The 27,683-nt window shown below is 42.7% G+C and overlaps 1 protein-coding gene and 1 long non-coding RNA gene across 2 annotated transcripts in view; one reads left to right on the top strand and one right to left on the bottom strand.

Moving 5' to 3' along the window:
- Positions 1 to 27,683, bottom strand: part of THEMIS (thymocyte selection associated) — a 69,048-nt gene that overhangs the window by 23,636 nt on the left and 17,729 nt on the right. Inside the window, exons 3-4 of the mRNA XM_079970774.1 lie at positions 22,699 to 23,157; positions 16,284 to 17,338 (exon numbers count right to left, since the gene is read on the bottom strand). Coding sequence (XP_079826900.1) covers positions 16,284 to 17,338; positions 22,699 to 23,157 — 1,514 coding nt within the window. The remainder of the gene's footprint in view (positions 1 to 16,283; positions 17,339 to 22,698; positions 23,158 to 27,683) is intronic.
- Positions 1 to 27,683, top strand: part of LOC307213102 — a 41,835-nt gene that overhangs the window by 6,484 nt on the left and 7,668 nt on the right. The gene's annotated exons all lie outside the window — the stretch shown is intronic.

Below are 27,683 nucleotides of genomic sequence, written 5' to 3'. Positions count from 1 at the left end.
CACACTTCATTTAAGTGCTGAGCTACACATTTAGTTTGGCCCTCAGTTGTATAGATTATAGGTTCTAACATGAAACCCTAAAAAGAAAAGGGTAGTGGGAAGCAAATGGAAGAGCTGGCTGCAGCAATTTTTTAAAACAATATTATGTTAAGTGCAAAAGCATTAAATTTGTATAAATGCTCTACCATTTTCATATCCACCCTTCTGGTGTTGATTAGTCCAATTGAAGAGATATATAGTTGAACTACACTGTTTGTAATTTTTAATCTAGAAACATCAAAACACTTAATTCTTAGAAATCACTGAATATTCTGCTTGATTTCACTGTGTAATATAGGCAGTGTCCTTATGGAAATCTTATAAAAATAAGCAGCTGAGAGACTAGGCTTTGTGTGTGAGAGAGAAAACTAGTTACTTTTTTAAAGCATACACTTGAGAGCTGAAATATAGCAGAGCTACACTCATCATTGCCCTTCATAAGACAGATCACATTCTTGCTAGGAAGTTCCACCTTTGATAGCACAGGTGTTAACAGCTTTGGTCTAAACCACTGAGCCTAGGGCTTGCCGATCAGAAGGTCAGCGGTTCGAATCCCCGCGACGGGGTGAGCTCCCGTTGCTCAGTCCCTGCTCCTGCCAACCTAGCAGTTTGAAAGCATGTCAAAGTGCAAGTAGATAAATAGGTACCACTCTGGGGGGAAGGTAAATGGTATTTCTGTGCGCTGCTCTGGTTCGCCAGAAGCGGCTTAGTCATGCCGGCCACATGACCCGGAAGCTGTCTGAGGACAAACGCTGGCTCCCTCGGCCTATAGAGCGAGATGAGGTCCGCAACCCCAAAGTCGTTTGTGACTGGACTTAATGGTCAGGGGTCCCTTTACCTTTTTACAGTGTGAAGACCCCAAACAGAAAGCAAAAGTGAGTAGAGGAATTGGACATTTCTCCTGTGGAAAGTTTCACAAACTGTTACTCACATGAGATGCCCATTCATTTCCCCCTTTCCATATTATTAAACTGGAAGTATTATTTGCTCTTATTTCCTTTTTCCGTGTTTCAAAACTCTGTAATAATTTCCATTCTAAAAAACAACAACAAAGCTTTATTCTGATACCTTGTATGCAACATTGGGTGGGGGGACAGCAGGGGAGCCAACAGAAAAGAATGAAATAATGAAATGTGATTCCAACGTTTGTTTGCTATTACGTGATATATTTTTGTGTTTGTATATTGCAAACTGTCCTGTGATCCTCGAATGAAGGGCAGTATAGAAATTTAATAAATAATGATGATGATGATGATGATGATGATGATGACGACGACAGCGCCACCTTTCAAAGTTGGTGCACAGGGACAGGATGAGATGAAAATCTGGACCACTGGGCCAAAAAAGATTTGCTACCCCTGGATTATAAGAATGCATGCCAAATGTGGTTAACACATGACTTAGCAGATGCCGAACTACAATTCCCACCATCCCTGACATTTGGTCATGTTGGCTGGGGCTGCTGGGCATTGTAGTCCAACAGCATCTAGCAGGGCTAATGTAGCTGCAGGCCTTTTACACACCTTCTGAATCAATGTACAGCAGACACTCAGATACCTGTGACTGGATTTCCCATCGCTTTAAATCTGAGTACTGTATTGGCCCGAATATAAGCCACACTTCTTCCAAATTCCGACTGTGAAAAGTTAAAGTGCGGCTAATATTTGCGACCTTACAAAAAGCCCGATATCACTGCTGAAACAGGCAAACGGTTAGCCCTCCCTTAACTCTTTAACTCTTGCTGGAGCCCTGGCGAACAGGGCTGGTGGCTGGCTGGCGGGCAGCCGCCGGTGCCACTGCCTCACACTTCCCACTGTGCACCTCCACTGTCATTTGGGGGGGGGTGCCCGCCCAGTGCTTGGAATGGCAGGCAGTGGGACAGCGAGTGCCAGCGGGAGCTGCTGCGCCACTGCCACCATGCAATCTCCCTCTGCCTGCCCCGCCAGTGTTAATAGAGCAGGGGGGGGCCTGCCTGGTGTGGTGTGAAGCAAACTGTGCCCCCCCCCGCAGAATGTCTCTTTATGCTCAGCCAGCCCCACCGCTGTTAGGGAGTGTATAGGGTGCCCGCCCTGCAAGGAGGGGCAGCCAGTGGTGGGTTGTGGGTGCCTGGGTGGGCTGCCGCCGCCACTGCCCTACGCAAACCTCCCCCAGCTGCACCGTGTAGGGCTGGCACTCTGGGGGAGTGTCAGGGCACCTTTGGCAGCCCCCATCATTTCCCAGTGCATTGTGCGGGTCCTCTAGGGCTGCAATTTTTTGCTTGGACCATGTGGTCGTCGCCATGTATTGTCTTTTTTCCTTTCCCCCCTCTTGAATTTTAAAGGTATGGCTTATATTCAGGCGCGGCTTATATTTGGGCCAGTATGTAAGTAAGAGCATTGGGTGGGAAGCTGATGAAGAACATAGTACTGGAGGAGTGAAAGTTTAACCCTTTTCCTGGACACCATTTCCCCAGTGAAAACCACCCTTTCATTGTTTACTGACCCGTAGAGCAAGCAAGCAAGCAAGCAAGCAAGCAAACATATGTGTTCAAATGAACCATTTAACAAGGTTGCCATTTGTGTGAAGATGAGGATCTGCTTGCATGCAACGCTCCAACAGACCTTCTTAGGTTTGCAGGGAAGCCTCATCTCACAAGCCATAATTTTGGGATTCAGCTCATAGAGAAAGTCAATGATCTCTATCCAGATCCAGCCCAATCAAAACTCAACCATGCACAGTCCCACTTTGGCCTATTATTCTCCTTTTGGATGATGTTACATCCAGCCAAAGTCCGCCCGGCTCCTGCCCGGCCCCTGGAAGCATCTCATTCTTCAAGTAAGGCCAATAGTCTCTCAAAGAAACTGGTCTGAATATAGAATCACAGAATCAGACGTTGGGAGGGACCCCAAGGGTCATCTAATTCAACCCTCTCCAATGCAGGAATCTCAACTAAAGTATACATGACAAATAGCCACCAACCTCTGCTTAAAAACTTTCAAGGAAGAAGAGTCCACCACCTCCTAGGGGAGTCTGTTGCACTGTCAGACACTCTTACTATCAGAAAATTATTCCTGGTGTTTAGTCAGAATCTCCTTTTTTGTAACTTGAATCTATTCATTTGGGGTCTAGCCTCTGGAGCATGTGGAGCATCCACCCTCCATGTGACAGCAATAGGATTCACTTATTGTTTGGGGATGTGCAAATTAGGTAGGTTTGCATTAAATTTTCAACCAAACAGAATTTTCCCCTCATCCGTCCTTATCTCAGTAAGACTTAGGCTGGATCTACACAGACCTTTTAAACATTGTTAGAATGATATTAGATATATCACATCACAGGGCATACTGGTAAATAAAAAATGTTCCTACCTTGTTTTGTCAGTAACAACGCAGTTTCCCTATTTCAGGGTCCTCTGTAGCACCCTCTGGTGTCACATTTTAATAATGCATTATTAATGTGTCCGTTAAGTTATGAAAATCCTTCCTTAATCCTTCTTTAACATTATAAACCATGAGTGTAGATCCGCCCTTAGTCTCAATCATGATTAAATTTAGCTGAAATGGTGTGTGTGTGTGTGTGTGAGAGAGAGAGAGAGAGAGAGAGAGAGAGAGAGAGAGAGAGAGATGCTACCTAAGCCAGATGCATGATTTAAATTTCAGATATGAATGTGAAATATCCTTATTTTTAATCTTGGCCAAATCCAAATACACAGCCCTACTGAAGTATAAAATTGAGTGCGTATGATCACCATCACTTTCTTCTGCTGTTACACTGATTTGCAATGGATGCAATCCAAAACAAAGTTAAGCATGCTTAGTTCTGTATTGCATTGTGGCCAACCAAGTCAAGACTCTAACCCCAAATTCAAAGCAATACTATGTTGTGATACTGCAAATATGTAAATTCTTCAGGCAGCCTCTGTAAGCAGAGGCCTATGAGCTGAGAAACTGGAACTAATCAGGTCAGACACTTCTCCTAATGCCTATATAATAATACATACAGTGTTAGCATTTTCTCTCTCCATTTCTTAGTCTCTGAATTTCCTCCTGCCAAATCCTTTCCATGCCTTGCTAAGCAACATATTAATTCCAGCTGGTCCATTAAAATCATTAAGTGGAAATTATTGTTACTTTTTAGAATGAGAACTATAAACACACACACATCCCTCTCTGCATAATCCAAGAATATTGTAGACCTCAGTTGATTTCACTTTATATAACCCATTAATAGCACACAGCAGCATCAAAAGCAACAGATTGTAAGATTACTCTAGCATTGTGTTCACTCCCCCACAGTTACAGAGGCACAAAAAGAAAGGGCCAGTTCTCATAAAACCATTAGTAATTTCATTAGTATTCCTTGCCTGTGATACTCACAGGGAGGGAAATAGGCTCAGTCCATACAAAGCATGGCTATCAAATGATCGCAGAATGCCTACATAAAATCCATGCAGATAGTCACAAGCACTCCCTGGGTGGTGTCAGATCAACCTTTTCAAACCCAGCATCCACTTTCAGCTTTAACCTGCAACCCACTTTCTCTCCTTTTTTAGTTTCAGTCTCCCTTGTCTTTCTCCTTCTCTCACATGTTTGCCTCTCTGTCTTTGTTTTTTTTAAAAAAAGACAACCTAAAGCAACAAATAGAAAAGAAAATGAAGTTGGTCCCACAGGTGCTAGCCGCATTAGGCTATGCTTTGTGGCACTTTGGTGTCCCAACCAAATCCCCACACCCTCAGGTCAGGTATGTTTTCATAATTTGGAGGTAACGCATGGCACACTTGGCAAAACCACACCTCATCTAGATGCTTCTTGGGGCACACTGAGTGAAGCTGAGCTACACTGACAGAGCCTGAGTGCAATGTCCTTGTGGATCAATGGAGTGAGAAATGGGTCCTCAGACCACAGAAAAATCAATTGGAGTGGTATAATATAAAACAGGGCTGTCCAACTTTTCATACCAAGAGGGCTGCAAAAGTACTTTGATATGGAACCTGGGGCCACAGATTGAATTAAATTTTCTTGTTGTGTGTGGGGCAGGGGAGTGAGGCCAAAATGTGATGCCTCCCGCCCCCCCCCAGCCCTCATGTTGCCTTCCCAAAGCTGGGTAAGCAAGGCACTGGGCTTTGGAAAGGAGGTATGAGGCTCTGGCAGGGCCCTAGAGCTCTTCCACCTTCTTCCCAAAGCTGTGAAAGTGTTAACTAGGCTTTTGGAGGGAGATGGTAGGGCTTTAGGACCCCATTGGAGCCCTCAGGCCTCCTTCCCAAAGTCCAGGGTCTCGCTTAGGCTTTGGAAAGGCAGTTTGAGGCTGCAGAGGGGGTGGCATCAAATGTTGCCAAGGGCTGCCAAAAAGGCCTTGAGGGCTGCATGTGGTTCTTGGGTCATGTGTTGGACTGCCTTGGTACAAAGAGAGAGGAAGAGAAAGGTAGTAGGCATAACAAGGGAAGGATGGCAGGGCATGAGGACAGGAGAGAGTGAAGAAGAAACAGAAAATGGGTAGAGCGGAGCAAGCCTGCCTCCGAGGATACCCTAAGAAAGTTTTAATAGTGTCAATGAAATTCTGCATCTTGATTTTTTTACTGGCAATTTACTCTTCCAAGCAGGCTTGCATTTATTTTCCATTTTATTCTTTCTATAAAGGAAATTTAGCTTTGGGCAGCACAGTCCAGGTTTTTATTTTTTTACTAAACAAACTCTATATGTATACAAAGTTTGAGAAGAATAGTCTCCAAAGCAGGTTCTACAGAAGGTAAAGGAAAGTTGCAGTAAAAGTCACTAGCAACAATATACATTTTATCAATTTAATTCTAGAAAAGCCTTCATCATTCTCCCAGAATATAGATGTGATAAATATGTTAATGGAAGATTTTGATGATTGAGTTTGTAAAACTACAAAGCCAGAAAGAAATTACTATTTGCTTTTCTAAATTAAAAAAATAATAATTCAAATCAAATCATGAATAGGAAGGTGGAAAAAAGCTAGCTGAAGATGATCAGAGAGACATAGCACTTAAACTCTCTCAGACTGGAGGCAGAAGATTTCAGAACACTGAAGGTGGTATGATACAGAGATCAGCTGCCACATAATTCCAAGGAATTTGGGAGCTTTATGTTATGCCAGACTAAGCACAGGTTGTTGCTGTAGTGAATGTGGCCTGTGATAGAAAGTCCCGTCCCTAGGCATGCTGGCTTTCATAGCGGAATGAGAATGAGTTGGAACCTTTAGTTTTGGCTACTTGCCAAGTCCTTATTACATCTATTGAAGTTATCCTCACTCCAAACCCACAGTTGCAATATCCAAACCTGGCCAAAGTTAGTGAAAACTAGCTAACTTCAAAATAAAGGGTTCAGATAAACTGAAACAAAATGGAAGACGTAAGGAGTTTCCCATTATGTATGCACGAGGCCACTGTTGCTTTGAGTGTATGAAGTCTTTCAGGTATGTACTCAATGTACTCAGTCTCCAACCCTGCTGTGACCGGTAATACAGTTGTGAACACATTTTGTTTAGGTATCTTGGCATTTATATTCACAGGTCCTGGGCAGTGTTACCCCCTTCTTCTCACTGTTTATAAAGCCCTTCTACTTTGAACCACCAAAATGGCTTTTCTCACCAGCCATAGTTGAAACGAATGGTGCACGGCTTTTTCTTTTCACAAGATTTCATTATACAAAACATAACATACACACAAAAGGTGTGACACCATCTATGTATGTTCTCTCCCCCCGCCCCCGGTCCATCATCATGTCACAACCCAGCACAGATTATTTTCTGACACAACAAATAAGTCATAAAGATTTCTCTTTTTACCTGAAAGGAAGCAAGATAACACATCTTTCCCCTTTGCTCTTTGCTGTTATACTTACTTGTACTAGTTCAGTCATTTCCCCCTGTTGAATGCACAATTCCTTTCCAGTACTAGGACACATATATTCCTCTTTGTTTTAAATACCTCCCTTGTGCATTTCTGACAGGCAGAGTCTTTTATCCAAAAGGTGGGCTGTAGTGGAGTCTTTTATATCTAGTTTTAAAGGAACATCCAAACTACAATTTATACATCTGTACAATCCCCTGCTGTTTCAAAGAGGATCTTCTGACTTCTGTGCCAGGCAGTATTTCACTGCTTGAAAAGAGGCCTTGGGATTTCCTATAAGCTAGCAAGGCGATAATTTTCATGCTATTTGGAAGTCATATAGTTCCCTGATATCTGCAGTCTGAAAATAGAGGCAATGTGCCATCAAATCTACACAATTAACAGGCACAGCGTTTTTTTAGCAGTGGATCCTGAAAAGTCTACAACAATATAGTTACATGCTCCAGACTTCCCCAACTTCCAGTGGCAGTGCTAATTTGGGTATCCTTTAAAGGAGAGCGCACTGGGGACTTAACAGTGTTCTTGTAATGTTTTGTTTCTTTACTAATATGCAAGCAGAGCATAGGTGGAGGAGAATTGACAGCATGCATATTCCTGCCAGGCAGCAGGGCCACTATCCCACATCAGATCAGCAGAGAGAGATACTCGCTCCTCCAAACCCAGGTGCCTTTCAGCTCTCACCCTCTCCACCCCCCACCCAGTCTCATGGGCTCTGTTCCCAAACGCCTGCTTCTTCATGCACATATAGCTCAGGAGGAAAGTGTGTCAACTGTCAAATTATCTATGTTCAAATTCTGTTAGGTTCTCCCATTCAAAGCACTCAAGAGCGATCCAGCTATTTTGTAACCATTAACTCTCATTGAGGAAGCCTTCACCATCCACTCTATTAACCAGCAGCACTGTCTGACAAAAGAAATCAGAAAAATAAGCTGGCCAGCAGCAGACATTAGCAATATTATCAGCCAATAGATATCACAAACAAGGAAGCCATCTGATATAAAGAAACTTTCTCCAAAGTCCATTTTCCATTGCAGTTGGCAGACATTTTCTAATTCCAACTCTTAAACAGCCCTTTCTTAGGGCAATATTCTCCACCTATTTTACATTAAGGGTAGCCCATCAGAACATGTTCCTGATACTAAATATAGCCCAGAAATTGGCATTAAATATCATTGAAGTTCCCTTTTTCAAATGAAGCAGAGGCATGATAGGCTCTAGCTGCCAGGATGCTGGGTGTAAGAGAATTGCCAGTGTGAAATCAAAGAGCCGAATGTTTCCTGTAGGGAATTAATAACAGATGTAAAAAAGAGTTGATAACAGAACAAATGTGACTAAAACAGGCTTAAATGAACATTTAGATAATGTTAACTGATGTAGCTGTGAGTCTCGAGACATTTGACAGCCAGGAGTTAATTTGAATAGCTAAATTAAAAGGATGCCCGGAAGGGATACAAGAGTGTACTATTGAAAAATATCAAAAATACTTAGAAGAGAGCTCCTGAGGAAGAAGTAGTAAGTGTACACTATAACACTTAGGCACGACACTCACTCTATCTATTACAGTTAGTTGTGGAGTTTTTTGCTTTGGGGTGGGGGCGATTATCTACCTATGCCAGTGTCAGAAGAAAGGAGAATTAAATGAGGACTGTGGAAGAAAAAGCAGGCCAACGTTTACTTATAACTTAGCATTGCCATACATCTGGTAAAACCCGGACATGTCCTCTTTTGGGGGGCCAACATGCCCATCCAGTCGGATTTTAATATTTTAAAGGAAATGTCCAGGTTTGGGTTGTTTTGGGGGGGGGGCTAGGTGGTTTGGGGGAAATGTGCATGTTCAGGAGGGTGCTGTGCCCCAGAAGTGGAGGTGCTGCAGCGGGGGAAGGCTGTCGCAGCAGAGAACAGGTAGGAGCTGGAGTCCCACCTCTGCTCGGGATGACAGCGGCTTGGGCTCAGGCTGCTCTGCACGCCGTGGTCATTGCCATCCTGAACCAGGGAAAGAGGTGTGTGGGCACAGTGGTAGCCCCACACACCTGTGCACCTCTTTTCCCAGCTTGGGCTGCCCTCTTTTTTTGTTCTCCAAGATATAGCAACCCCATTATAGCTTTAAAATAAAGGAGTACTAAAGACTAAGAATAAAGAGATGGATAGGTCAGGTTTATCAAACAGCACCCTTCATTTCATCTCACTCCAGATGTAGGCATAAAAAAAAAATGTTGCCTTGTTTATTTTATGGTTCACTGAATTGTCTTCATTGTAAACTATTGTGGAATCGAAGGGCGGCATCTACATTTTTAAATAAATAAATAATAACTGCCGCTCAGTTCCGTTCCATACTGCAGTTCTCTTTGTAACAGAATAGCAGGGTTGAACTGTCCGAGCTCTGGACAGCAGCTGAGGTGTGTTGTACATACACTGTGAAGGGCAAATGATGAGCACTAGGATAGCACCTGGGTACCTATAGCTTCTCTCATCTGACATCTTTGCTCATTCAAGACTGCTGTTTGCATAAATGATGGGCTTGAGATAACTACCCCTTAAAAACATCATTCTGGTTAAATGCTGCTGCTGTGGGTATTCTGTTTTTCTTCTTATTGTTGTTTTCTATATTTAATGTTGCATGTATGGCTTCCACAGATAGGCTTGCCTGGCCCCTACAATATTCTCTCTTATTTGCCAGGTGAAGACTTTCCTCTTCCCCCTGGAGCTTTTAATAGCCTTTATTTGAATGAGTGTTAAAGTTTCCCACATGGGCTTTGTGTTGTTGTTTATATGCTACTACTTTACAGTGGTACCTTGGTTTTTGAACATCTCCGTTGACAAGCATTTCAGTTTTTGAATGTCTCCACTGATGAACATTTCAGTTTTCAAACACCTTAAACCCGGAAGTAAATGTTTTGGTTTCGAACACGCCTAGGAAGTCAAACATGCCACGCAGCTTCCGCTGAGTGCAAGATCCTGAGGCCTAGCTGTCGGCTATTGAGTTTTCAGTTTTCGAACGTTTCAGAACTTGAATGGTCTTCCAGAACGGATTACCTTCAAAAACTGAGGTTTCACTGTATTTGTTTCAAAATACTGTTTTAAAAGTTTTTTAAAAGTATATATTATTTTGTTGGTAAACATTGCATGATATTTTTGAATTTGACATGCTGTTGGATAGGCAGTATAAAAGTAGAACTTAAATAAATGAAAATTTGTATTTTTTTGTTGGGGGGGAATTAGAGATTAATGTGGAAGAAGGATGGAAGGGCCTTATGAATGAATACATTCACTTTACATGGCTTAGGTAGCAATTGATCTGCCCATCCCTGCTCTTCAGCCACTATCACCTGAGGTGAATTCAGAAATATCTTCTATTTTAGGCCATCTGCTCTCACTGTAATCATCTCTCCCACTTCATCATCTCTAGAAAAATGAGCAGTGGAAAAGAGAGACTGTTTTCAAACCTATTAAGAATGGAACCCAGAAATTTGTGACAAAAGAAAATATCAAGGTGTTAAGTTATTGACAAATAATGTGCAAGTGGTATTCTTTTTAGAGTTATAAGTGAAAAACCTTAATTCATCATGGATTTGACATTAACTAACTTCGCTCTCAATCCAAGCACTCATTACAGTTGGATCTGACTTCAGAGGTAGTTGCTTCATTGACTGCTCAGACACAGAGAGGCTGGTTTTAAATGGAGTATCTATGATATGTGTCTGTGAATGTACATATTGAAAGGCCATTCAACTCTGGCCTTCTGGCCCAGAACTGATTAACAGTTTGTGTGACTCTATTTAAAACTGTAAATGCTACATGATTCATAGCAAAATAGTAAGAACCATCAACATTAAAAAAACAAAAACTGGCTTAATGGGAAACAATTTTACTGGATTGGATGATGACGATTTTTAGCCATACCATTCAAATGTCCCAGATACTAGGTGATCATAACTGAAAAGAGGGGCATGCACCCCTTAGTCCCTCCTCCTTTTCAAAATAATCCCATAAGGTAACAACCATAAAAATATCACCTGAATATCTTGAGCTATTAACGTGCCTTTATCAAGCCCACAACTCTGGGCAGGTCTTGCAAGTTAAGGCATACCCGCAATATGATAGTTGTGTTAACAGAAATTTGATAGCAAACCGCATAACAATAGCACAGCAACCATACCATCAGTTCAACTATTTTGGTCTCCATTATCTCACACTTACAGTGTATGTTTAAAGCTAGAAAAATTGAAATCCAGGACATGCATGTCTGTTTTCCTTGACTGGATTCTTTAATATGAAATATAGTGTGGACAAATTGAAATAAAGCACCAGTATATTCAATGTTTTGAATCCTTGTTCTTCCAATCCACTTTCAACGCCCTATTTTGTAGATAACTGCACAATACTGTTACTGTTTTTACTACTATCATCAGACAATAACAGCTGTAGTCATTTCCCCTGGTAGCTTCAACAGGGACACTTGGTATGAACAAACAAAACTCCATGTGCTCCAGCTAGTGGAGTTACACTTCGTCACGTCGTTTGTATGTAAAAATCATGGAGTAATTATTTCAATGGGAGCTTTTTATTAGCATCTTAGTGGCATTGCTTTGTCGCAGACTGGCACTCACATTTTGTTCAGCCTTATTTCACATACCAGCTGTGATTTTAGCAGTTTCTATAGACTCATTTAAAGTTAGATTCAGCTCTGTGAAGACAGTTGCCATAAGGCAGAGGCGCCACTTAATTCCAACTTAGCTTCTCAAAATAACTCATAGGGGAATCTTTTCTTTCTTCTGTGTGCAAGTTAAACTCTCGCTTTGGCTAATAGATGTTAGATGTGTGCTTTAAAGTAAGAATAATGCGTCCTTCGCTGCGCAGAGTTGTGACACCTCTGTATAAACCCATTGACAACCCAATCTCTTTTAAGATTAAAAGAGAGGGGGGAAGAAAGAAAGATAATATGGCTCTGCTGAATTCTTTGGAACTCTCACAATTCAGGGGGATGATGGAATGGTACTCTGGAAGCCATCACATCTGTTAAGAGAAGACTGCCTTTCAGCTGTTGGTTTGCTACTGTAGTTTTTCTTATAAGGTGGAAAGGGTGATGATGAAAGGATACAAGGGTTTGCAGGGACAGTGGATAGATGTGAAAAGATCATATAACTACATGGTGATAAGGAATGGCTTTATCTTTTAGGTTCATGTACTTTGAAACTGGGAATACATTTTCCAAATAAATTAGTAGTAAAAACCAGTAGGTGGTGGCATGGTAGAGGCTGTCACTCACCTGACCCCTAGTTGGTTGCATCACTGTTGCTTAATGAGAGGTAGAGGAGGAGGGAGGAGATGGCAAGGTCACTGTGGTGCAAACACAACAGCAGGAGCACCAGATTGGTTCTGCTGGTGTGTTTGCATCTCATCAACCCTACTACCACCTATATCTACATGTTCTAGGACCTTTCCTGGTATTTATGTCAAGGTGACTAGTTGTTAATTACCTGGACCTTCTTCTTTTCCCTTTTGGAAGATGGGGACTGCATTTGCCACCTCCAGTCTGCTGGACTTCACTTGTTCTCCAAGAATTCTCAAATTATAGACAGAGGCTCTGAGATTACATCTGCAAGCTCCTCTAGACCCTTGGGTGCAGCTCATCAGGTCCTGGAGATTTGAATTCTTTAAAGTAGCTAGGTGTTCCTTTACCACCTCTATTCCTATTTGGGACTGCAGTTCCCTCTTTGCATCATTTATTCAGTTATCACCAGGATGGGCACTGTTTTCCTTTTGGGTGAAGCAGGGGCAAAGTAGGAGTTGAACAGTTCCACCTTTTCTCTGTCTCCCAAAAGCATTTCTCTTTCTTCTCTGTGCAGAGGACCTACTATTTAGTTGTTTTCCTCTTGCTTCGAACATAGCTGAAAAAACCTTTATTATTATTTTTAACCTCTCTTGCAAGCCTGAACTGATTCTAAGCTGTGGCCCACCTGAGCTTCTCCCTGCACCTGTTGGCTACTCTTGGCTTCTCTTCTTTTGTGATTTCCCCTTTCTTATACATGCCGTTCTTAAATCTCAGCTCATCTGTAAGTTCCCTATGCAGCCACACAGGTCTCTTTAGATGCCTACCCTGAATACAGGCAGGCAGAAGGCAACCAAGGAAAGAAGGAATCAAGCATAGGATTGCAGCAAGTTTAGGAAATGCACAGGGAAGGCTAGAATCTGACTATTGAGCAGGCAACCCAGACCTATTTAAAACAAGGAGATGTCAGAAGAACCTTTGGGCTGTTGATTTGCAGGTTTATTTTAGGGGGTTCACACTGAACCCCAGAAATATAATTTTGCTCCTCTATAACCTCAAGTGTCTCATCACAAATAGCATTCAAGCATGGGCTAGGATACTTCTAGTCCAAGTTTTGGTTGTTCCTGACATGGGTTGAGTATGCTCCTAGCATCTGGATTAAGAGTTTATATTGACACTGGGTAGCTACTGACTCATGGCGCAGAAGAGAATTGGATAAATGACTGTTTTGGAGATTTTCTTCATAGGCATTGAAAATGAGATGAAACAATGTGTTCCGTTTTTTTAATTGTAATACAGAAGGTTGCCTATGAACACTGAAGTATGTACTGTATTTCTTGCTTTAGAGAGAGGATGTAAACAAAGTTAAATATTAATGAAATTGATGCACGGTTTTTGAAAGCAGCCCTCCCTCCCCCGAATATACAGATACTAAAGCAAATAGATATGTGAGGAGGGGATTTATGAAGCACTCAGCTTCACTGCTGGTAAACATGTTGAATTTCAGAATAATGTCACTGTCAGTGAACTCTTTTGTTGTGTCAAAGCAAACTTTAATTGCTTCATTTACACTCAAGGAAAACATTGCACTCCTGCTACAGTTCTGATTTATCTTTGTTGAAAGACCACATGCAAATCATACTATGGGGTCGAGACAAGCTTCATTTGAATATAAAAGATTAATGTTTTGATTATTGTTTTTCATTGTACACAAGTAAAATGGAAGTACTCCATTCACATTTCTGCAAATTAACCCTGTTAAGCTACTCACCCACCATTTACAATGGCACAAAGCTATATTTTATTCTTACTTTTGTGAATTCTGGGCCTGAATCTACCTATTCAAAATAATTGTGATACAGTTATATTGGGACTTTCCATTTTTAAAGGTGGTGGTGGTGGTTGTGGTGTCAGAAACTCTGTGTACTAAGGGTCAAACTGGATGTAACACTAAATGTATCATTAACAACTATGTCAGGCTTCTTAGAAATCTAATAGCTTGTTTGTGGACACCCTTCCCAATTTTTATATGGTCTACAGCACATGGAGAAAGAAAGTTTAAACCTTCCCTCTCCATCTCCATTCCCATGAAAACGTCTCCCTGTGCTACTATTAAGCTTAGAGTTCCCCATGAAGATTTTCCCCATCCTGTGCCTATTATTATTTTAAAAAATTAAAAAGCCTTAGACCTGGTTCACATATAACATTGTGAACATTATAGCATTAACTATTGCTTGCCTTCTTCCAACAAGCTATATGCTGAAGCTATGGTTTGTTGTTGACTTGTGAGCCATGGTTTGTTTTACCTATAGCTTGATACTACATGTGAACACAGCACCCTTCCTTAACCATATTTATTTCATTTTATTTTAATTATTAGATTTCTATACTACCCTTCATCCAAATATCACAGGGCAGATTGCAGTACAAAAATACATACCATAGTAACAAACAATAACCCCCATCTCAATTTAAAAGGCCACAAATTAGCTAATAAGCCAAAGGCCTGTGATAAGAGGAATGTTCTTGCCTGGCACCTAAAGATATTTAATGAAGGTGCCAGGTGAGCCTCCTTGGGGTGAGCAACCACATAAAAGGCCCATTCTCATGTTGTCACCTTCTAGATCTCTCATGGAGGAGGCAAATGAAGAAGGGCCTCAGTTGATGATTGCAGGGTCCAGGCTGGTTCATACATGTAATATAACCTGGAGTTTACCAGAGCACAGACGACAGAGGCTAGGTTATTCCTGTACAGACAGGGGCGCATCAGGGTCACCAGCCAAAGCTAATGGAAGGCACTCCATGCCACCAAGACTACCTGAACCTCAATTGACAGCAAAAGAACTGGAAGTATGCCCAAGCTGCATACCTGCTCATTCAGAGCAAGTATAACCCCATCAAGAGCAGGCAACTTCTCATCCATCTGGTTTAGAAAACCAGTCACTATACAGTTTCTTAGTTGTATCAGGATTGAGCTTCATTTTATTGGCTCTCATCCAGTCCATCACTGAGGCAAGACACAACCACTGCCACATTTGCAATAAAAGTAGAGCTGTACAATATGCTATCAGCATATTGCTGACGATGTAGTCCAAAACTCTGAATGACCCCATTTAGCAGTTTTCTGCAGATGTTAAACAGCATGAGAGATAATATTAAACCCTAAGGAAACCCATATTGAAGGCTCCACAAGGCTGAAGAGCACTCCCCAAACATCACCCTCTGAAAATGACCATGCAAGAAGGACCAGAACCACACCAAAGATGTGCCACATGTGCATAACTTGGACAGCTCTAGAAGGATACCATGGCCGATGGTATCGAAAGTCTCACAGAGCTACAGTTTCTGAATGAAGCTCAGAGAAGGAGGGAAATAAAGAGAGAGACAAAACGCTTCTTCGTAACAATACATCAGAAAATGTATCCAGTGCTACTGAGTTGGTTGCGTGTTGTACATTTTATGAAAACGGAATAAAAATATTTTAAAAACTAAATGCTTATTTCCTTTTAAAATATATTAGCAGTTTAAATGGCAACACTGTCACAGAATTGCATAACTGACTAACACAGTTGCCTGCATTCTTGGACTCTCCTTGGATGCATGGATACAGATTCTCCTTCGACTATGGGACTGTCACAATGCTCTCCTGTGCTTCTGAATTCACCACTGAACCACTGGCTGCCAATGATGTATTTGGTGTTATATTTAATGCTGTCTTTGGGAATCTAGCACATCAAAAGCAAGAGTTATGTCCTAGCCTTCCTCCTCATTTTTTCCTGAAGTGCAGATTAGCCTTAAATATTAGCCATGGAAATAAATAGAGCTTTAGACATAAAAGTGAACAGTCCAAAAATATCAGCCTCTTTCTGTGTCAAAACTAATGGTTAGCTACAGATTGTGAGAGTAAGGCTGGGCTAGAGGGAACAAGGAATGAAGGGGTATAGCCTTCTGTTGGATGTTCCACGTAATACTGTAAGTCACCCAGGGTGGCTGAGGAAATCCAGCCAGATGGACGGGGTATAAATAATAAAATTAATTATTATTATTATTATTATTATTACTGGGTTACTGTTTTATGCCCAATATCTAGCTATGGATGTGTAAAAGACACAACATTCTTCTTACCTTTCTAGGTCCTGGTGTACTGCAAGCACTTTGGGTCGGTACAGTGAGAAAATATGCCTTGGACTCTTCAACTTTATGGGTTTTAGGAGGTCTGGGAGGTGGGTTTGTGGCTTGATTTCCATATTTTCTCATCATGTAGTACTGTTCTTCCGTAATCTCTTCCACAATAGACTTTGTTGGGAAACACACAATATCTTCTGCATGTTTGCTCAGCAACTGGAAAGACATATTTAAACGATGCACAGGAGCTTCCCAGATTTCTGTGGGGTTGCTGAAAGTGCTGATTAACAAGTACGAATCTGTTATTTTTTCTTCAAGCTGCAGACATGGTATACCAGCCAAAATATCCTCTTGGATGGAAAGATCCCTTAAGGAGACTTTGACTTTAAATGGAAGACGGAAATATTTGCAAAGCTCCAGAAGTTCATACTGTTTCTTATCATGGACAAGTTCAACAAAGCCCCCTTCCATGCACATTGGAAGAAGTATACTCTTGTGGGTTTCGTTTGGTGATAGAATTTGTTCACAGGCCAAAGCATTCTCTACTTTCTTCTTCCCCGGATCAACAACTTCACTTAGTTGACACTCTGGAATTAAAAATTGGTTTCCAATAGAAACAGAAGACAGCCCTTCATAAGGTGACTCAAAAGCTTTGGTAGCTACAACATGAAGCTTCTCCTTCACACTCCTTGCTATTTCTAGGTCATAGGCAGTTGGAAACTCCCGTGGTCTTCTTTTGAACTTCCCTTTATAGCTGGTAGGAATTAAAAAGTGCCTTTTATAGGAATCACCTTTGATCTCAGATGCTAAGATTCGTGTTGCCTGGCACTTTTTGTAAATGACTATTTCTCTACCAGGACACAAAATATTATATGATTGCTTATTTCTGACTGAGCCTTCATTTACTGCAACAACGATAGGAAATTCATTGCACGTCCTTTCCAAAATATCTTCCATGGACAATGGTTGAAGGAAACTGTGAATATTGTAACAGTCAGTGACGTCTTTGACTTCAACATCTAAATCTGAAAGGAAGTAAACAGTCTCTTTTTGAACTGAAAAGAGAAAAAAAATCGGGTTAACTGATATTGTTGTGCAAAGGTCTACTATGTAAAAATACAAATTTCTTCTACATATGCGTTAGTAGTTTCAGGAGGCTCTCAGTGTATTAACTGTATAATCCCTTTAATGATTTCAGCTCAAAACTTATGAGAATGCTGTCATTTTGCAACACTGGTTTCAGGAGTAAGATGTGTGCTTCCTGGAGGAAGGGCCCAAGAGCCAGGTGTGCTTGAGTCAAAATGGAGGGAGAAACAGCAACATCCCTGGAGCAGTTCAAGTTGATGCTCCAGCAGAACCAGTGACAGATGGAGTAGCAGAACCAGTGGTTCAGTGAAATGAAGCAATTGCAAGCAGAGTACATGAGAGGCCTCCTTAAATTTGGAGAGAAAAATGTGACTCCATGAGAGGTGAGAGCCATGCCTGATGAGATGCTATAAGGGGTTAAGAATGACCCAGGAGCCCGGCCTTGAGGCACAAATACAGGGGTGCCAACTTGCATAAAATATTGGGGCAGGTACCCCACCCTGCATAATCAATCACATGACACAGCACCCCCCCCATTTGAGTGACAATGCCCATCAACATTGGGGGGCCTCAAGTATTTTAGGGGGGCAGAAGGGACCTTGTCCCCTAGGAGTTGACTCCTATGCACCCATATGGAAGGGGTGTGCACAGTGCCAGATTAAACCCTGTGGCAGATTAAACCCTAGGCAGTCGAAATCTCAGGGTTGGGGAGCTCGTGCATGTGTTCTAGTGGGATAACACTAGAAAGCTTGATTGTAATTTTCTTTCAAGATCAAATCAATATTATTTTGATCTGCTGTCTCGGGGCCCTTAAAAGGCTGGTGCCTACTCTGCCTATTTGATAATCTGGCACTGGGTGGCCAAAGCGATTCAGAGTGTGGACTGGCAGCTCAGGGGCTTAAACTACAAAGGGATGCAGTCAGTAGCTGAAGGCAAGGGGCAAGATGACACATCAGAGAAGGATGGGCTGCCTAGAACCAAGGAGCTTCTGATTGATTTTGCCACTCTGCTGTGGGAGAGGGAGAGCAGGAGGAATTGAAGTTTGGTGCCTGCTGAATCAGTGCCTATGGAGGTGCCAGGAAAAAGGGTTGCAGCAGGAAGAACTGGAGGTGTGTGAGAACATGCAAGAAAATCTGAGAGCACGTCTGCATGTGGAGCAGCAGCCAGCGCTGATGGGAAAGGCACCAGAGGAGCAGCCAAAAGAGAAGCAGGCTTCTGCTGAATTGGGTGAGATAAACTGCTCAAAATGGTCTTGTGTGGTGGGGACCAGTCCTAATACTGGGGGCAGTCCTTAAGCAGGCTCCAGCAGCCACGGGGCCACTGGGTCTTATAGGTGTTGGAACTTAACCAATGCTTGGAATGTTAAAATTGGTTGCTAGACAGTGGATTTAGCAAAGTGTTAAAATAAAATAATGATATTGATTAATAATAATAATAATAATAATAATAATAATAATAATAATAATATATTTATACCCTGCCCATCTGTCTGGGTTTTCCCAGCCACTCTGGGCGGCTTCCAACAAAATATTCAAATACAATAGTCTGAACCAGCTTCCTGTATTCAGGAAATCACCTGGGAGATCAGCCATTTACCAAAGACAAAGGGAAGGTAATGAGCCATTAGAAAAGCCAGAGAGAGGGGACTCTGTGCCAGGTGAGAAATTGGAGGAGCCCTTCTCTCAGCTCTGATGTAGTTTGAGCTTTGAGTTAGTGAGCCCACTCTAAGCAACATTGCTGAGGCTTACAAGACTGGCATGGTTATTGCAAATCCACATTTTCTGTATGGTTTGCACTTGGGTTGATGTGAAGAAGTAGCATTGCTGCTCTGGATATCAGCTAAAAATTGATTAGTCCCTCTTAACAGCAGCTGTTTTATTTACAGAATGTGTGCCATGTCTGATACAGCCATCTCATGCGTATATATAGTATTTCAAAGAAAATGTGGGAATCCATTTTTCACAGTTCAGAAAGCAAATCGCTATCACATGAAAGTGAGTTGCTTCTAAACAGCACATTGTAGAAGTTGTTTAGAAAATATTCTCTGCGATTTCTATGTTGAATGCACAGTGAAACACATGGATATTATTGGAAATAGGAAAGCTAGCGAAGCATATGTTAGGACACAGGGCTGTGAAACAATATTATTGTATCTGACAAACAGCTGAAACTTAAATTTAAGGCCTAGGCCCTGCTTCTCAACTTTGGTGAAAAGCTGAATAAAAACCTTCATCTAAAACCAGAACTGCATATTTATAAACCTTTGGGCTCTGTGAAGCAAACCAGTGTCTTTCAAAAACCCACTTCCTTCGCTTCCTGAAACTCTCTGGATGTGTGTGTGTGCCTCTTTCCTGTTGACGTCTTTCAGTCACCATGGCCTAGACTGTGTTGTAGGGCAAACTGAATATTGCTGTTCTGTTAATGTCTTGGTTCCTCTGCCTGATTTCCTGACTTGGAAAGACACAATTTATGGGAGCTGTTCTACGTCAGGATGAATGCAAGTCAGAGACCTTTTGTTGCCTGAGGCATCTCCACCACCACATTCCACATTTAAAAGCCAACCAGACAGACAGCTGGATCTTACTTCAACACATGGGATGGAACAGTGTTTCCCACCACATCTGAGAGCAGCACTAAGAGCATAAGAAAAGCCTGCTGGATCAGGTCAATAGCCCATCTAGTCCAGTATCCTGTTCTCACAGTGGCCAACCAGATGACTTGGGGATTCTAGCAAGCAGGGCCTGAACAGCCTAGCTCTGGGAATACAAGGCCATGTGGCACTCACAGCTCTGTCCTCCAACACTTCATTGCTACTTTCAGCCCTCCAACATCTGCCATCTGAGGCCACTACCTCACTCTGTCTAATGGTAGGGCTCGGCCATGGTTTAACATTGGTTACAACTCATGGTTTGTCTGGAGTAAGGATGGGAGAGAAGTTCAATTCAATTCACATTTTATTTGCAGTTTCTGAAACAACATGAACTGAAACACAATCATCCTTCAAAATTCTTACTTCTCTGAATTTCGGAGCATAGTTCACCAGGCAGTTAAGGTGTAAAAATATGCATGTATTAGTAAAAATAGCATGGGGAAATGCATTATATTGGGAAAATTGCTTTGTCAAAATGTGATTCTGTATATACAAAATGTGCATATTATGATAAATTCACACTAAAAAGCCAATGCATTTTTATGGGAACTTAAAAAAGAAAAAAAAAGAAAATTGCAAACAGATAAGAGTAATATGGAGAACTGAACTTAAGACTGGAAAAATGAAAAAAAGTGAGAGAACCCAAAATGGAGATTTATCCACCCCTAGTCTGGAGGAAGCAAAACCATGAGCCCAGGTTTAGGTAATATGCTAAGCCAAAACATGGCTTGGCTTGGCTTATCAGAGCACAGCAGCAGAATGACTGAGGAGTGGGGAGCAGCAAAGAGCTCATGGCCTCCTCTCTAGTAGTCCATATGTTTCATAGAATCATAGAGTTGGAAGGTACCCCAAGGGTCACCCTGCATTGCAGGAATGCAGGAATTGACTTAGTATTATATGTGGACCAGGACAGTGAAGCCTGCAGCATGGAATGGAGAAATGCCTAATAGAATGATGTCAGGATGTCCTTCACATTATGGATCAATAGCCACATGTTCAACGTCACCTGAACTTGGTGCCTTAAAGGAAACAAGTGAGGCACACAGCACCTTTCAGGAATGATACAGGAACAAGTTTTCCTATATATTTTCTCTACATCATAGGTTCTCCCTTTTCTTCCTTGTGCACCTTTATTTACAACTCCACATCCACCCTCTATGTTTCCATATTATTTTGAGAACTGTGGCTCTTATGATCCCCACCAATACATAAGAACAGCCTTCTGCACCAGGGTAGTGGCCCATTTGTTCTAGCATCCTCTTCTCACAGGATACTGACCAGATACTTGCAGGGAACATGCAAGCCGGATATGAGCACAGTATCACTCTATCTACCTGGGACTCCCAGCAATTGTTCTCCAGAGGCACAATGCCTCTGACAGTGAAGGTAGCCATTGACAGGCTCCATGAATTTGTCTATAAGAAAATATCTAAAAGAAAACTCTTAGCACCAAAGCTCAAGGTTAAACACAGAAAAGGGCAAAGGAGGGTGGGGAAAAGCTACACAGAGGGAACTATAAAAGAATGAGCACCAAGGAGAATGAGAGAATCTTTTCTGAGAGCATAAGAAAGTCACTTTAAAAGATCCATAGAACACCTGAGAATTTTTTTTTTAAGACCCTACTTATATCTACTTCAGACATTTAATTTTTTAAAAATAAAAATAGACCTTTGTTACATGTTCAAAAAGGACTTGTCCCCGTTGGGTTAAGAAAAAGAAGGTGGGAGGGATTTTCACATCACTGCTCCCCACCCCCCACCCCCAAATGAACAATGGATCAAAGTAAGCCATAAAACCGTCATTTATTCAAATTGTTTTAGGTCTATCAGGGGGAAGACTAGGTTAGAACTCTTCTCCCTGACATCTAGTTTTTCATTCTCAGCACAAACTTTTGCAGTTTTCCGGTTTTGTGCAAATCCAAGGAATCAAAAGATATACAAGGCTAAGCTCCTCCATTCAGGAGCACACCTGAAATACTTAAGATCATGGCTGGAAAATAAATGAAAGCAATTGTAAATTCTCAGTACTGTACAAACTTTCCAGATTGCTCTGTAATATGTGGTGCAGAATTTTAAAATGTGGTTTACTTGTGCAATTTACTTGTGCAGTTTTCTGGTTTTGTGCAAATCTGAGGGTTATGCTCTTCCATTCAGGAGAGCACCAGAAATAGTTAAGAGCATAGCCAGAAAAGAAACAAAAGCACTTTAAGGGAAGTAGCAGGAAGTAATGATTGATCCACCCACCTAAAAACACCAAAACAAATTGAGACCTTGAGTGAAGAATTTGCAGTCTAATTTCCCCCAAGTTGTTGGACTATCCCAATATCAGGTATTTACAGGGCAGAAGCATCAAGACTGATGCTCTTTGAAGGTAACGTTGAATGGTCCATGCAAATTAAATGAGAATGCAAACAGCTGCAAACACACAGTAAATTCTGATATGGTAAATTCAGAAGCTGTATACACACCATAGCTTTAAAGCACATTTCCTGGGAGCAGTGGTTTATCCCCTACAAACCTCCAATTTCCAGAGCTCCATTTTCCAGTACTCTACAGTTCTCAGGATATTTTGAGGGAACTGCAAACAACATCTGAAACTGATCTGTAAATCTTTAAGTTTCACTTTTGAGTATGTTGTTAATCAGGCAGAGATAGTTGACAAAGACAGTAATTAACTTACATTTCATCACTGCTTGTACTTCATATATTGGTGTCAGAACAATGCAGCCATCAAAATCCAGAGGAAGCAAGTTGGTAGAGTTCCTAGCTTTGCAGATATGAGTAAATGTCACTCTCCGACTTCTGCTCTTTGGGATTTTCCATTTGGCAATCTCTTTCAGGGTATAAGTCTGGTCATCTTCCCATTCATAGAAATCACCTTCTTGTGAAATTGGCAATACAAAGGCATGGAGTTGGCCATCCCTCATTAATCTACAGTGTACAGTCAATATCCCATTGCTGACTTCCACAGAGTTAAATATGATCTTCTCACCCTGTTTGATGGTCAGGTTTTCTACTTTTATATCCTTAGAGCAATAGAAGCAGGGATGTTGCAGTTGTGTTGATCCAATCAAAACTTTTTTCACAATTTCTTCAATGCTAACATATGGTGTTTTATCAGCCACTATCCTGCAAAGACCTTCAAAGGAACATTTTGATTCAAGAAAGATGCCTTGAAATGATACAAACATAAAAAAGTATCCAATACTTAACATTGTAGTTATAATTTCCTTGGTATCCCAAGAATGGGGGCATTTGGTTGGGAATAAAAACAAATTCATAAAATAATAACCTCGTAAAATGTTTGCAGTTCAAATTGCTAACATAATCATAGGTATCATCTGAACTCAGGATGTTTGTATAAAACCAGGGAAATGACATTTTTAAAATAACTACCTTTCAAAGAGCCATCTTTATTATTTCTCCTTTTATTTGTACAGAAATATGTATGTCATTTGTGTATGTGTGTCTACTTCTCTGTGTGTGAATAATTTGTGCCAAGGGAAAAAAAAGTGGATTGTAGCACGTTTTCATGTGTGTTTTTTAAAATTGTATCTAGCCACAAAAAAACTTGGTTATCTATGTACGTATGTGTAAGTATATACTGGTAATCTTTCATCCCCAGGGCCAGATGAGACCATAAGCTACTGAAGGTAATGGGGCCCTTTATATGTCCAGCTCTCCTTTGTCAACAACAAATTGTTGCTGTTTTTTGTGTAGAATATATGCTATATGGTCATTTATGGACCTAATAGGTATCTGAAGCCATTTGCCACAGTTGCTGCATATAGATTTTATTCTATTTGTTTTTTATCTTATATTTTGGAAATGTACATCCAGTTTTTTCCCCTTTACATTTCCCCCCCCCCCCCAAGCTATAGCTTGTTTAGCTTATACATAAATCTGGCACTGTTCATGCCTCTTTCTGAGTTTAACTTTATATATATATATATATATATATATATATATATATATATATATCTTCAGTTGTTTTCTTGGGTCCTAAAGTAGTCAGTCCTTCTCCTCCCTCCCCCCTTCCCTTGTTTGATGGCCTGCAGAAAGGGAAGCACTTTGATGGGAGGCAATGGTGAGTGACAAGTGTTTGGTGGGTTATGGGTACTCTGATTGCAGCAATGGCTCAGAAGAGAGCTGAGCCAGTTTTCCCTGATTGTTAGAAGGAAAAGAGGAACTAGCTTTGGGATTCAACAAAATAATTGTGTTAGCATAAGAAGACTCTTCCCCCCTGTACACGCCCTGCTCCAGAGGGTTAGATGAACCCATAGAACAAATTTCAGGGGTGCATAGTGGGAGGGGGGAGAGATGGGAATAAAGTTCCATTGCAAAAATAGAAATCCTTGTGCTGTTGGAACAATTTGCTTAGAATACAACCCATAGCTTTCGGGAGCATGCAACAATACTGGCAGATTAAGGTCTATGAGTCATATTAATTATCCTTTTAAAGGTAAAGGGACCCCTGACCATTAGGTCCAGTCATGACCGACTCTGGGGTTGCGGCACTCATCTCGCTTTATTGGCCGAGGGAGCCGGCATACAGCTTCCGAGTCATGTGGCCAGCATGACTAAGCCACTTCTGGCAAACCAGAGCAGCACACGGAAACGCTGTTAACTTCCTGCCGGAGCGGTACCTATTTATCTACTTGCACTTTGATGTGCTTTCAAACTGCTAGGTTGGCAGGAGCAGGGACTGAGCAACGGGAACTCACCCTGTCATGGGGATTCGAACTGCCGACCTTCTGATCAGCAAGTCCTAGGCTCTGTGGTTTAACCCACAGTGCCACCTGCGTCCCAATTATCCTTTTAACAGGCACTATATTAATTTGCATACTCAGATCATACAGAAGTAAAAAAAAAAGTGGGGAGAAGAAAATGATGGATAGCCAAACTACTAGCATGTAGTTGTGTGTAATTCTGTGCTTAGGCAGTAGACCCACCTGGTTGTTCAGCTCTAATTGCAACATTGAAATATTACTAGATACAGCAGCTTCTGCAACTGCAGTACCTAAAGGGCATCTTTATTTCCATGTTAATCATACCCATTGGGATTGTTTTGTTAAAGCTATAACAGAAAGAAAATGTTCAGTACATATGTACATTGGTGTTATGTACTGAGTCAAATAGGATCCAAACTGCAGCAGTCTGATTGGTCCTAGAACAATAGGATCCAAAAGGCAGCAGTCTGATTGGTCCTAGAACAATAGGATTCAGAATGCAGCAGTCTGATTGGTCCTAGAACAATGCAGCAGTATGATTGGTTGGCAGGAACCACCCAGTCATGCTCCAGATTGAAGTGAATCCACAACCTGATTGGCTTACAGTAGAATTCCGGAATTAGCCAATCATGTGCAGCCCATTGTGTAAATAATGTATATAAAGCAGATACTTTGAGGGGACATTCATTCCTCCTCACCACTATGAGCTGAATAAAGAGCATGAAATCACTTTGCGACTCTGAGTATATTTCACTGGCGACGAGGATGGGATCCCGCTGAGCTGACTGCCACACACAGCACCGCAGCACCGCCACCTGCCGCACCGCTGCCTCGCACCGTGTATCCAGGCTTCAGCTCCGGGACACAAGGAACTCAGAACGGCAACCGACAGCAGCTTCTCGCCGTTCAACCCAGCATCCGGAGACTGGGAAGCGTACGCCTCCCGTTTCACCTTCCTCCTAGAAGCCAAAGGGGTCACCGATGAAGAAGACGCCAAGAAGAGGGCAATATTCTTCAGCGTTTGCGGAGAGGAGACATTTGAAATCGCCCGGGCTCTCCTTGCGCCTGAAGACGTTGCTACTGTTCCATACAAAACAATAATGGAACAGCTGAAGGGGCACTTTTCGCCACAGCCCTCAGTGGTAGCTCGTCGAAATGCCTTCTATGCAAAGCGGCAAGCCCCTGGGGAAACCATAACTGGGTTTGTGACCTCTCTCCGCCAAGCCGCCCGGTTCTGCAACTTCTCAGAGCTGGAGAACATGCTTCGTGACCGCCTCGTCGGTGGCCTGAGGGATGAGAAGCTGCAACGACGCCTCTACGCTAAGAAGAACCTAACGTTCCAGGTCGCTCTGGAGGAGGCCCTGGCAACGGAAGCTGCCGAGAGGTCGACGCAAGAGGCACGGCCGAGCCAGCCATCCCAACCGAGGGTCCACCACGAAGACCTCACCGACGACTCAGGATCTGACAGGGAGGAGGTGCACCGAGTACAGCAGCGCACTCAAGCAGCCCACATACCACAGCTGCCTCGACGAGAAGGAGGGAACTGCGCAAGCTGTGGAGAAAGTCACGAGAGGAGGACCTGCCGTTTCCGCAACGCAGAGTGCAGGCAGTGCAGAAAAGTGGGACACATCGCCCGGGTGTGTCGGGCTCGGCCCACCCGATGCCAGGCATCAGATGACCAATCCAAGAACCCCAGGTCCCGGGGCCCAACGCACCAAGGCAACTCGACGGAGCTCACGGACTTCCAGGTATACCAGTTGCCCCACCCCAACGTAGAAAAAATTTATGTAGAGGTACAGATAGAGGGGGCCCCATGCCGCATGGAGCTTGACACGGGTTCAACTCTATCCATAATCTCGGCAAGGACCTTAAGGAAACTGTGTCCTACTGGGGGTCCCAAACTCAGGCCGGCCCCATTCACCCTCCGGGACTTCCAGAAACGTAAGGTCCCCACAATGGGGGTGGGGACCTTCAGGGTGCAATACCGAGGGCGGACGCGGCAACTGGACTTACTTGTGGTCAAGGGCCCCTACATTAGCCTACTGGGATTGTCATGGTTTGGACCACTGGGGCTAGCTGTCACCGGGGTGAACCACACTAGCTTACAAGTGGACGTGGACGCCATATGCAAGGAATTTCCGGGGGTTTTCGATGGGAAATTGGGACAGTATACGGGCCCCCCCATTGCTCTACAGCTTGACCCCGCAGTACGACCGGTCAGGCTCAAGGCCCGCCGGGTCCCGTTCGCCCTGAAACCCCGTATAGATGAGGAATTGGACCGGCTCATGGAGCAAGGAGTGCTGGAACCGGTGCCTAATGCCCCCTGGGAAACCCCAATCGTCACACCTGTCAAGCCTAATGGTTCAGTCCGCATCTGCGCAGACTACAAATGTACTATAAACAAGGCCCTCACGGCCCATGCATACCCAGTGCCAGTGGTCAGCCATGTCCTTGCCACCCTGGCTGGGTCGAAAATTTTTGGCAAGCTGGACTTGGCCCAAGCATATCAACAGCTGCCAGTAGATGAGGCCACAGCAGAGGCACAGACGATTGTGACGCACAGAGGAGCATTCAGGGTAAAGCGGCTGCAATTCGGTGTCAGCGTGGCACCAGGCATATTCCAGAATCTAATGGACTCTCTCCTTAAAGGGATTCCTGGCGTCACCCCCTTCTTCGATGATGTGTTGATTGCCGGGCCCACACCAGAGGAGTTTGAGGACCGCCTCCGCACCGTTCTGCACCGTTTCCAGACAGCAGGTCTCAAGGTGAAGCGGGAAAAATGTCTACTAGGAGTGCCCCAGGTGGACTTTCTGGGATTTATGGTGGACGCAGAAGGGGTCCACCCGACTGGGGACAAGGTACGGGCCATTTGTGATGCCCCAGCGCCCAAGAACAAGACTGAACTTCAGGCCTTCTTGGGACTATTGAACTTTTA

This window comes from Podarcis cretensis, assembly GCF_951804945.1.
Source record: "Podarcis cretensis genome assembly, chromosome: 3".
Classification (NCBI taxonomy): Eukaryota; Metazoa; Chordata; class Lepidosauria; order Squamata; family Lacertidae; genus Podarcis; species Podarcis cretensis.
Note: the sequence above shows the minus strand (reverse complement) of the source record. Positions and strands in the feature narration are given on the sequence as shown.